Source organism: Lolium rigidum, chromosome 2, assembly GCF_022539505.1.
Source record: "Lolium rigidum isolate FL_2022 chromosome 2, APGP_CSIRO_Lrig_0.1, whole genome shotgun sequence".
In the NCBI taxonomy this organism is placed as follows: Eukaryota; Viridiplantae; Streptophyta; class Magnoliopsida; order Poales; family Poaceae; genus Lolium; species Lolium rigidum.
In genome coordinates, this window is record NC_061509.1 from 29,750,906 (window position 1) to 29,763,157 (window position 12,252).

The following is a 12,252-nucleotide window of genomic DNA, read 5'->3' on the forward strand; positions in this document are numbered from 1 at the left end:
GCCCTGCTCAGCATAGAAGTGGCCGATGCACGTGATCCTCTGGTTGTACCACTGCTGCCGTGTCAACTTCCGACACATGTTACGGAGCACCACGTCCGCCCTATCCTTATGCTCGGTCGCCACCCTATAATTGCGCTGCAATCAAGCATAACGAGAAAGTGTGAGAGGCATGAGTTATCACGGTGGGGTTATCAACTACATATGAACGAAACCCAAAGAGTATGCATTACGTACCCAAAACTTCTTGATCACGGCGTCGGCGGCGGAAGCAAAGCCGGGGTAAGGCGCTATCTCATAGTCTTCCCAAGTGTAGGCTAGCTTGGACTCGCCCCCAAGGATCGGAGTGTACATCCCCGGCCAGTACTTCCTAATAGCAGCTCCAATCGGACTCCCCGGCACGCGGACATTCTTCCCCGTGTATGTGAAATTCCTGCACAATTATCAAACATTAGAAAATGCTAAGTGTCATAACGAAAATGAAATCACCTTACTACTTACTCTATCCGTCCTGGGACAAGGAGCCACTTCTCATCCTCCGTAGCGGGTTCCTTACTCTCATCGGGAACCCGCGCTTCCCCACGAATCCGCAACTTCTTCGGAGCCATCTCCGTCGAAGCCTCCTCGTCCCTAGACTCCTCCTCCTCCTCCCTAGTGTCCTCCTCCTCCTCCCTAGTGTCCTCCTCCTCGTCCGGCGACCGCGAAGCCACCGAGCCGAAGCGCGAGGGGAATGTCAGCTAGAAGGAGCTGTGCATTCCCCCTCGTCCTCCAGCCTCGTCCTCCCCCTCGTCCTCCAGCCTCGTCCTCCCCCTCGTCCTCCAGCCTCGTCCTCCCCTCGTCCTCCCCGTCCTCCGTCCACGCGTCTTCGTAACGCCGGGTGGGAATAATGGGTCTTGCACTCCGTCTGGAAGCACCCGGCCCTGGCTTCCGCTGATGCATCTGATCAAGCAAGGAGCTCGATGATGCCTTCCGTCCGCTCATATTGGGCAATTACCTGCATAAGAAAAAGAGAAAATAATTAATAAGCATGTTGAAAATTAATAAGCATAATGACAAATATAGGTACTAAGCATAATGAAAAATGTAGGTATTAAGCATAATGACAAATGTATGTATTAAGCATAATGATAATGTAGGTACTAAGCATAATGACAAATGTATGTATTAAGCATAATGATAATGTAGGTACTAAGCATAAAAGACCCTCACCATTCATCACCACTCTCATCTCTAGGCATTGGGTTCTCAGCCTCACTATCAAAATCAGTATCATATGAGTATTCATGGTCGGCATTGGGTTCCGGTTGAGTCTCGACAATGTTGTCTTTGCTCGCATGGCGCTTGGTGAGCATAGCTATGTCCTTCAGGTCCACCACGGTCTCACCACGCATTTGTACATCGTTGTGGAGATCCCGAAGACCTATGTCTATTTGAAGAGCCCCGAACTGCTCTTCCTCTTGATAGAAAATTCCCTCATATGTTACCGGGTCAATGTTGTTGTAATCGTCCTCGGAGGGGATGGGTAGCTTACCATGTGGCGATACTCGGAACACGACTTCCCAGCCCATGAGTTCCTCATTCCGACATGGGTAGGACAAATAATAAACTTGCTTGGTTTGGTGAGCCACAACATAGACGTCGGATCCGCTCGTAGGTGGTTGTAGGCCTAACTTCAACTAAACCAATGGAAGGGGTGCTTCTCATTCCACCGTGTGGGTCAAACCAGTGGCATTTGAACACAAAGAGCTTGAGTTCTATGTTTGCGTTGTTGAACGTCAACTCGTATACCTTTTGTAACCTTCCATAGTAATCAAGATCATCGGCTCCGCGGGTGTAGACCCCAGTATTTATTGTTTTTGCATTAGGCCGGTTCTTCTGGTGAAACTCCGTATGGAAGCGATACCCATTTACATCATACTTCTCATGCGTATGGACTCTACGGTTAAAACCCCGGGAAACGCATCTCAACTCATCTCGTCATCTCAACGTTGGGATCAGCTCCCTACAAGTTCAGTTCAGATTATTTTGTGCATTAGTTACGTGTAATAAGACAAGTCACGGATTGCAAAGTAAGAGGAACATTTGAGAAATTACTTTTTCATGGAACCAGTTCACGAAGCTTTTATTTAAGGGCGGGGCCTAAGTGTAGGAACCCCATGTCCGAGAAGCCGGGCACACCCGGAGGGGGTAGCATTGGATATAGAACCATCTCAAATCACTTTTGTGCATGCCATGTGGACACACACAACTTTTGGGGCCATTCCCTAGGTGCGATGCTCGATTTCTGACGAAACCCTAGTTCCGTTGACCGCGCCGTCTACCCCTTTGATCGCGTCCCATCGGGTTCCCCCGGTGGGCGTATGCCTGCGTTTGAGCTTGGTTAGGTCATAGGTACATGTGGAAACAAGTACCATCCCCTATGATCCCAAGGTTCTCTCCGGTTCACCTCCGAGGAGTTCCCCCTATACACGCAGATCCGCCTAAGTGTAGGAACCCCATGTCCGAGAAGTCGGGCACACCCGGAGGGGGTAGCATTGGATATAGAACCATCTCAAATCACTTTTGTGCATGCCATGTGGACACACACAACTTTTGGGGCCATTCCCTAGGTGCGATGCTCGATTTCTGACGAAACCCTAGTTCTGTTGACCGCGCCGTCTACCCTTTGATCGCGTCCCATCGGGGTTCCCCGGTGGGCGTATGCCTGCGTTTGAGCTTGGTTAGGTCATAGGTACATGTGGAAACAAGTACCATCCCCTATGATCCCAAGGTTCTCTCCGGTTCACCTCCGAGGGAGTTCCCCCTATACACGCTGCAACCGCCTAAGTGTAGGAACCCCATGTCCGAGAAGCCGGGCACACCCTGAGGGGGTAGCATTGGATATAGAACCATCTCAAATCACTTTTGTGCATGCCATGTGGACACACACAACTTTTGGGGCCATTCCCTAGGTCCGATGCTCGATTTCTGACGAAACCCTAGTTCTCGTTGGACCGCGCCGTCTACCCCTTTGACTGCGTCCCATCGGGGTTCCCCCGGTGGGCGTATGCCTGCGTTTGAGCTTGGTTAGGTCATAGGTACATGTGGAAACAAGTACCATCCCCTATGATCCCAAGGTTCTCTCCGGTTCACCTCCGAGGGAGTTCCCCCCTATACATGCAGAATCTGCCTAAGTGTAGGAACCCCATGTCCGAGAAGCCGGGCACACCCGGAGGGGGTAGCATTGGATATAGAACCATCTCAAATCACTTTTGTGCATGCCATGTGGACACACACAACTTTTGGGGCCATTCCCTAGGTCCGATGCTCGATTTCTGACGAAACCCTAGTTCTGTTGACCGCGCCGTCTCTCTACTGAACTTCCCGGAGGTCAGGTCTCTGACGGAAGCTCAGAGTCTCTCTACTGAGCCACTACTTCGCTCACAGGGTGAAGCGCGGCGGTACAGGGCTGGCCAGCGGCGGATTGATACCACCGAGGCGGACGAGCAGTTCATGGCACAGTGGCGCAGAGACCATCCCGGAGACGTCGAGGCAACGCGCGCATTCTCGGAAGGAGAAGCGTACGTACAGAGAGAGAGAGGAGGGCGGGAAAGCGGCGAGAGGAAGGCCGAGGTTGAAGCAGAGTACGCCAAAGGAGAGGCGTCGACATGGGGGAGAATGATGAACGGTGGTTGTGGAACCTCACAACCACCGCTTCGCAGGACACCCCGGCGAGGATGAAGATTTCGACTTCTCCGATTAATATGTGTGTGTCGAGTCCGTGTGTCTAGCGGGTCATGTGTCGACCCGAGTGTTCTTTAAATGCTTTGGTTTGTGTGTGGGTCTAGTTCTTTAAGTGTTTTGGTTCATGTGTGTGGGTGTAGTTTCTTTAAGTGTTTGCTTCCTCTGTGTGGGTGTAGTTCTTTAACTGTTTCGGTTCGTGTGTGGGTCTAGTTCTGTAAGCGCTTTGGTATGTGTGTGAGTCTAGTTATTTAAGTATTTTGTATCGTGTGTGGGTCTTAAGTATTTTGTATCGTGTGTGGGCCATTCACCCCCTCCGAGGTTCGATTTCTGGCGAAGGGGTTCTATACCGCCCTTATACATATATATAGGTTTCCCGCAAAGGGGTTCGCCAAAATAGCAAGTGAGAAATAAATAAACAAAAAAAATGATTGGGATTAATAATTATCTCTTTGGTGCCAAAAAAATGGAAAAACAAAAAAATGTGCACAATTTGCTGTGCCGACGGCCTTTTCTGTGCCGTGGGTGACCGTCGGCACAGCAGAAGGCGGGACCCAGTTTTCAGTCCCTGTGCCGACGGCCGCCGTTGCGCCGTGGGCTACCGTCGGCACACTATAGACGGCGCCGTGACAGCCTAACGGCTGGGCCCGCCTGTCTGCTCGTCTGCCGACGGCCGTGGCTGTGCCGACGGTGACCTTCGGGCGCCAAGTTTCTGTGCCGACGGTCCGGGTTGCGCCGACGGTGACCGTCGGTGTAGACAGCTGTGTGCCGACGGTGAACGTACGCCGACGGTCAGCTCCGTCGCCGGTCGACGAGGGCCTCTGTGCCGACGGCCCCGACATTTGGCCGTCGGCACATGGGCTGGCCGTCGGCACATGGAGTTTCTCCCGTAGTGAGTGTCAGATTGCATCATAGGTGGTGTACGCGGAGAGAGAATTTACTTTCAAAATATCAAGAGAAGAGAGAATGCACTTTCAATTATCAAAAGAAGAGACAAATCACTTCCTAGTTTAGTATACATGTTTCCTTTTATGATTCGTGATGCCCAACACAATGGTGCACTAGTTAATTTACCTAAATAGGAAACTCAATTGGAGCACCATGCATCTTGACCATACAATTACATCATGGGTGCCAGATTGCATCATAGGTGTATGAGAAGAGAGAATTTACTATTTAAATATCAAGAGGAGAGAGAATGCATTTTCCAATTATCAAAAGAAGAGACAAATCACTTCTCAGTTTAGTATGCATGTTTCCTTTCATGATTCATGGTGCCCTGGCGACCCAGGTCGTGAGCGATGTGCTGGTGGTGGAACGGGAGGAGGATGGCTCAGAGGCAACCGAGGAGTCACCTGCTAGAGATTCCTGTGAGATGGAGTCCCCGCCTCTAGGGGGAGTGGTCTCCATGGACGCAAGCTGACCCTCCGAGAAGGTCTCGTGTCGACCGACAAGGAGTCGTCGACCGCGCTGGGAAAAGGATGCCTCGCCCAGCGCCCCTTTTACTTCATTAGCGCGGTGATGCGAGACGCCCGGGAACGCTACACCCACTATCAGAAACTCCTACTTGGGGTTCTATTTGCCTCACGGAAGTTGTGTCACTACTTTGAGGCGCACCGCACTACCGTGGTGACCAAGTTCTCGCTCGAGCGCGTGCTTCGGAACCGCAAGACCATTGTGGAATGGGCCAGGGAGCTGCGGGTTTTGGCCTGCACATCACCAGCACCAACACCATCAAGAGTGGTGCCCTTACCGACTTCGTCGCCGAGTGGACACCCACAACTCTGGTGGAGGAAGAGGAGGGCCAACCGACCGACCTCCCCGGGAATGCCGATTCGGACGACTGGGTCATGTACTTTGATGGATCATTCAGGCACCAGCGAGACAGAGGGCCTGGTCAGAACTGCGACGCTTGTCAATTCCACGCCAAAAACATCTTCCTGCTGGCTCAGGCGCTTCAAACCATCCCCTTTCGTTGTCGTTCGCGGTCTGAGGGCTGGATATCATCGGACCCTTCCCTCGCACTGTCAGACTAAAGTGTTGGCTTCTAATTTGCTAGAGCTAACCATCATCTGTTCAATTGAAGATTAATTAGAAAGGGCGAGAAATTTAAAGTATATTTTTGACAGACAGCAAAATGGCATGTCTGCTCTCAGAACAACATATACAAAAGTACCAATAATATCCTACCATACAGAGTTAAACAACAACTTCTGGTCATATATGGTAATAAATATATATTGTGTAATTCAGTGAAGCGTATTCATCTTTTGGGATTCTGCGAGCACGTAATCTACATCCAATTTGCTTCCCGAAACCAAAATTGAAGTGACAAAAAAATGAATTGTAATGACAAGAAAGAGAAAGGGGAAAATAAATACGGTATCAAGTTCTAAACTCAAGACCAGACTGCAAGCTGATGCAGTGCTTGAGTGACTAATGGAAGAGGATAAAAAGGAGAAAAGGAATTAAATAATCTGTGTGCGGAGAAAAATCAGTTAGTTTTCTTGGACGAGTCGTCCTCCGAGGAAGTGTTGTTGTTATTGTCGTCGTTGCTGCTATCTTTACTGTCACTATTATTGTCAAGGTCGGGAACTATTGCTGCCGCCGGTTCGACGTGAGCCAGCCGAGCCGCACCAATGACTTGCTCAGGGAGCTCGTCGTACGTGTTTGCCTGCACACATGATTCCCAATGCAAACACTGATATCAAGGTATGCTTTTATTTTCTTTTCTTCAACATTAGCATCGCAAGATTGTGCAGTATTCTTCGTTTTCAGAGGAAACAGAAGTTCAGTAGACATGTGTGCCCACTTACCTGTATTAGGAAGGCCATGTCAACTACTAATGTTGTGACTACACCAAATACCAAGCCCAAAACCCCATTGGCTACGGCAGAAGAACCGATGTCAACATCGACCTGCAGAAACAACCGATCCATCAACACGCGTTGTCTTATCAAATGGAAAATAATAATGATGATGATGAACTTCCGTTGGTAGTCGATGTTGTGGACCAAAACTCTGCAGGTCAAACTACTGCTGTGAATGACAGATAATATAATACCACATGACTTACTTCCAAGTACCCCGAACCACGCACGTAGCTGCAATCGACGGCCTTTCCCAGTAAACAAGGGGTACTTCCGACACTCTGCCGCACTATCCAAGAGCCCTGATTTTTTGTTTGTTGGGTCAAAGCGAAGCTTAAGTTTACAAAAAATATTTGCAGCCTGCTTGTTTTGTTTGGAAAAACAGACCTTCGGAACGGCTGGTATAAGCTTCAGTCTGCTATTGCGGAATTCATCGTCGCCATCGAAGAAACGTTGCAGCAATGATCCTTTTTTCAAGGTACTTGTGACGAAGTACATCACTATGCTGTAATGAGTTGATCCAGGAATCTGCAATAGGATATTAACTTCACAAAAAATGTTTGCTTTCGGAGAAAGTTTGATAGAAGTGTTCAAACACATGAACCATATTAAAATAAAGTCTGTTTAGAATAACTCACCTGTATGTTGGCAACAAATGTGTGCATCCCTTTCTCAGCAGCAACCTACAGAGCCAGTAACATGACCAATGAAAGTATAGACAAAGACTCAGTTTTATTATTTTTCACTTCACATAGAAACAAGCAGGAAGTTCCAAACGGTTTTCTTCTGATAGTCAGATTCAAGATGTTAATGAGATATTTTGAAAATAAGAATTATAAAAACGAAATGCAAGATACAAGAATAATATAAGCGCTAAGAAATTTTCTGGTAAATTATCATGTTTACCTGAGCAACACAACCTTTCTGCCTACCGACATTATCCATACGCTTGGTGTCCTTAAACCAGTCAATCGCCGCAAGCTCCATGAGATAACTTGGTGCAGGTATCTGTAAACTTAATGTGAGTGTGTTGAAGTTCTGTATCTTATATGCTTTATAGTGCATAAACTGGAAGATCTTAGACCTTTGATTTATCAGTAGGGAAGTTCTTGCTGCGAACTTTAAAGAGTGTGCTGTCGGGTACTGTCCAACAGTTGCGGCTTTTCTCGTCCGTGTCACGATGAAGGATGCCCGAAAAGCAAGACAAATCAATTTTTTCTGGAGGTTCTTCTGCCACGGCAAAGCTATCACCATTAGACAACAATAAATAACATCTATCCTGAGAACTTACAGCAGACATGATTTATTAGAGGGAACCAAACCTGTATGCTTAGCATCATTGTCAGATTTGTTGGAGTCTTCCTGTACAATAATTTTGATAAAGGTTTATATGAAGAGAAAACATGTACTACTTGTACGAGGTAAATTCATCATGAACAGGTTGTTCTCAGGATATGTAACCTCTATATTAGCTTCCGGAACTTGATAGTCCTCATCCTCATCTGACTCTTCATCGATAATTGACATGCTTTTATTATCTTTTTGCCCTCCATGTGCTGCTTTAATCTTGGCTTCAATTTCTTGGCGCCTCTGGTCTTTCGGCATTGATGGATCAACCATGTTTTCCATCACAGGAATCCTTGGAGTTATATGGCATTCATCTGTCTGTGAGAAGTATTCACGCAGCCCTGGCGGCAAGTGTAAATTAGAGCCATAAGTACCGCAATGAATTGGTGAAATATGTTCAAGTTGACAACAGTTAGGCCATAAGGGAAAAGCTATTTAGTACCAGCGACACAGTTCTGTATCTGCAGCAAAGAATGATACTGAAAGGAAGGAGAGTAGTTGAGGAACCATCCTTTCAGATCAATCTGCATAAGGTGTTGAACTTGGGTGCGTGGTCGTCCATTGCGACACTTGAGAGGAGAAATCTTGAACCCTCCGCCTGAACTAGTAGGAAGTTCAGAAAATGAAAAGGAACTCAAGTTAATTTTGTTTATTTGAAGCATCTCGTCCTTTTAGGTAAATCAAGGATATCAGGTGGTTAGAAGTAGACATACTTTCGATAAAAGCCCTTACATATCCTCGTTGGCGGCCACAGTTTGGATGTTCGATAGATCGAAACAGCACAACTGTACGTGTAAAACCAAAACATACATTGTTGATCAGAAGATGCTACAAACAGCAAAGGTGACGGGGCAGGAACATGAAAAATTCAAGAATTTACCATAGCTTCCATCATCATTGCGCCGCCAGTAACGGACGTAGCAAAGATCCCTAGGCCAGACAAACCTGCATGTTCATGTAGGATGGAATAATGAGAAGTTTCAGTCCGACAGACAATAAAAAACGCTACCAGTAGGATGTTTTTGACATGCTAGAAATGTATTACGGACAGTAAGAACTTGTTGACATGTGAGAATGTGGTTACATTGGACACCAGTGCAGCTGCAACTTGTGATAGAGTATCGCGGTGTGGCCATCAACCTCTTCGACTAAACTGCCATAGCGAAAGCTACAGTCCCACCTATGATAGAGAATATGTCAGCCTCAACATTGGTATTTGGAACAAAACAGAGTTAAAAGGCCAGACGCTTACTCATATCTCGTTACGTCCATGCTCATCACCAGCCCAAAAATGGCTTCGCATGTGGCTTCCACTACGCCGACAGCCCTCATAGCTCGGCTACAGCTTCGTGCCTACACGGGGCAAAAAAAAGGTATAAGTGATTGTCAGATTCAAAATTTCAGGCATTATCCAGTAACTCTCCAACAGTTAAGATTGCAGCCAGGACATACAAGGTAATCGACTTCCAGAAGTTCTTCGAAGATGCGAAGTCCTGCCAATGACACAGAAGTAAGAAACTCCACATACAGGGGTACATGACATAAGGAGAAGGAACTTAGACTTGCCATTTTGGCATCTAAGTAGCCGCCAATTCTTCTTCGAGAAAGATTGAGCGGGGTCGCTCTGACTTGACAAACCAATATCAGGTTCATTTGTCCAGTCATGTATCGATTCAGGGGGACCTAGCACCAGGAAGACATGGTAAGACATGGAGAATTTCTGTAGCATGCAAGGATGAAAATGCAACTTGTGAATCAGTGCTCTGCCTTACTCAGGTAGTCGATGTAACTTCTTACCATTTCCTATGGTTGTCCTACGAGTCAAAGTGGGCCTCTCCTCTTCGTCTTCAGCCCTGCAGTTGTTAAATTTCTAGTTAATTCAGAGAAATAACTAGGTATAAGCTAAAAGATGGAATGTCACATACGCGCTGTCGTGATCTGAGAATGAAAACTGCCCTCCAAGTTCCGCATCGAAGTCCATTGAAGCAAAGGCCTTGCGGTTTTTAGCTGTCATAGTGTCCTGCTGCTGCAAGAAGGTACATATGTGACATTTGACAAAAAACAACATGGAGAATTTGCCATTACTTTTTATGAAATTCAATACATAATCCAGATTATTTCAGCTAGTCCACCCACTAGGATTTATTGGTATATCAATACTTTCCTATTATTTAATTGTCAAATAATACGATTATTTCACGATCAAACATGGAAATAAATGTGAAACAAATGCATCATAAATTTGAGCACTTTTTAGATCTGTTACTTGGTTGTGTTTACTATTGTACAAGTTCCATTCAAACGAAACCTTACTGCACCTGATCGATGATCTGCTCTATCTTCTTTTTCCAAGCCAGCGCATCTTCAATATCATATGCACCCATCTGAGAATTGAATTTAGTTATGACATAAATCTCAATGAAACGGAGAACAAAGTGATACTGTTGAAAGGATCTCAACTTAAGAACATACCGTGATTTGGTGCTCCTTTTCTTTTTTGTTGTAAACGCACAGAACATAAATCATCTGCCAAAGATTGAAAGGAGAGATGGGAACAAAAAAGCCAATATGAGCAAATGTAAAAAAGCAAGAACATTACATTTATGATTTTAGACTGTGCATAAATAAGCTATATATAACATTATAAAAATTAGCTATTCATTTTCCCAAAATAAAATGAACATTTTAATATTTCTGAAGCGGTGAACACTTGAATAAATAAGCTGAAGTATTATTTAGAAATGTCGGAATGAAATGAACACTGTCATAATAAAAATGATGACAAATCTGGATCGAACTCCCGATAAATCAAGAAATTATCATTTCATATAAAGAAAAAAACATCTATTAGGATTCTTGCCGTAGGATGCAGTAACATGTACAGTTGGACACCAAGGAACATTAAGAAATCCAAAAAATAGATATTGAAAAGGAGCAGCAAGGAAAATTGTGTTGTCGGAAAAGGGGATAAGAGTAGACTCACTTGCCCATGATGGGTTTTCAGTCCTCTATCCTCCACCCTGCAATTACCGTCGATTAGCAGCGACTTTAGCGGCACCTGCATGTACAGATTTCTTAAGAAGACCTATAAAATCGTGTGTCCCATTGAAATTCAGGCATTGTCAATTCTTGGAATCTCATTATGACTGATAACCTCATCATTTTTATCAGAAATAACATGAATGCAGATAAAAAAAACAATTTCTTTTGTGTGGGAGGAGCACAATGAAATTATCAGGTTGGCATCCACAAGAATTGCAATTTGGGCAGCAAAATTCAAGTTTGCATGATCCAACACAACAGTGTGTCCCTTGGGAAAAATACACAACACTATGTCGATCAAACCATAGCAGCAAACCAAAATTTCTCATAGATTTCAAACTTTCTGCAGCATTTGACGGAATGAATGATATACGTACCACGCTGTCCTTGGGTTTCTTCTTGTAGTAGGCCAGCAGCTTGCTCTCGAGCACGAAGTACCTGGTATGAAAAAACGACCTTCCGATCTTCCTGCGCCCGTAGCGCACCATCCACCCCTCGTGCTGCACCGCGTTGGCGGCGGCCTCCCGGACGGCAGCCAAAGCGTCCGCCTTGGTGGTGCTCGCGGCCGCGGCCTCCCTGACGGCGGCCATGGTGGCGTTCTTGGTAAGCTCGCCGCTCCGGGACACGGCCATGGTAGCGTTCTTGGTGAGCTCGCCGCTCCGGGACGCGGCCGCCGCCAGGGCGTCGCCCGCCCTCTGCGCGAAGGTCTTGGTGGGGAGCGGCTGATCGGCGGTCTTGGCGGTTGTGGATGAGGTGGTGGAGGAGGCGGCCGCGGCTGCCGCCGCCGCGGCCGCGGTAGCGGTGGCGGTGGCGTCCCGCCTCGAGGCCGACGAGCTGAGCATTGTCGCGGCACCGGGACGGATGGATCGCGGCGGAGCACGTCGGTGGGCGGGGTCAACTGGGGTTGGAATCCATGGGCGCACGCGGGAGTGAAGGTGGATCAATGAATGGGTGGAGGGAATGGGAGGAGCGCGCGCGGCGACGGGGGAGGAAGGGAAGAGGGGTGGCTGGGCGAGAGACCCGCGCGCGGTTGGGTTTGCCCGTTGTGGTGATGGAGAGACGACAGGAGAGGAGGGACAAGTGGAACTTGGTTTTACTTTCTTCATTCATTCAAAAAACTTGTTTCTGTTTTATGTGTGTCTCTATCTCTATATAACAAGTACAAGTACAAGTACAAGGCTACCTAATCCTTGTTTCAAGCCAAGTTTATTTAGTATTTAACTTTAATCATGTTCATAGAAAAACAACCAACATCCATGATATCCAAACAATAAAT

The 12,252-nt window shown here is 46.7% G+C and overlaps 1 protein-coding gene across 4 annotated transcripts; it reads right to left on the reverse strand.

Moving 5' to 3' along the window:
• Window positions 1-6,211: 6,211 nt before the first annotated feature.
• Window positions 6,212-11,818, reverse strand: LOC124686174 (protein ENHANCED DISEASE RESISTANCE 2-like). Of its 4 annotated transcripts, XM_047220160.1 has the most exons (23): window positions 11,784-11,818; window positions 11,354-11,654; window positions 10,918-10,992; window positions 10,407-10,460; window positions 10,253-10,318; window positions 9,860-9,957; window positions 9,732-9,787; window positions 9,501-9,617; window positions 9,387-9,427; window positions 9,187-9,287; window positions 9,019-9,114; window positions 8,815-8,879; window positions 8,648-8,719; window positions 8,377-8,532; window positions 8,049-8,275; window positions 7,910-7,949; window positions 7,672-7,817; window positions 7,494-7,595; window positions 7,226-7,270; window positions 6,975-7,115; window positions 6,794-6,889; window positions 6,534-6,635; window positions 6,212-6,391 (listed from the first exon to the last, which is right to left on the reverse strand). In XM_047220160.1, exons 1-23 carry the CDS (start codon window positions 11,816-11,818, stop codon window positions 6,212-6,214), a joined length of 2,412 nt encoding a protein of 803 aa, XP_047076116.1. The 4 variants fall into 4 exon arrangements, with proteins under 4 accessions (XP_047076116.1, XP_047076117.1, XP_047076119.1 ...); XM_047220161.1 differs by lacking the exon at window positions 11,784-11,818 and having other exon boundaries at window positions 10,367-10,426; window positions 11,354-11,464; XM_047220163.1 differs by lacking the exon at window positions 11,784-11,818 and having other exon boundaries at window positions 9,860-9,954; window positions 11,354-11,464.
• Between the last annotated feature and the right edge of the window lie 434 nt (window positions 11,819-12,252).

Coding starts and splice junctions, on each gene's coding strand:
- LOC124686174 (XM_047220160.1), bottom strand. CDS start 11,818: ATGCTCAGCTCGTCGGCCTCGAGGCGGGACGCCAC. Junction 9,115..9,186: donor ATGGACGTAACGAGATATGA/GTAAGCGTCTGG, acceptor TCTCTATCATAG/GTGGGACTGTAGCTTTCGCT. Junction 8,720..8,814: donor CAATGATGATGGAAGCTATG/GTAAATTCTTGA, acceptor TTACACGTACAG/TTGTGCTGTTTCGATCTATC.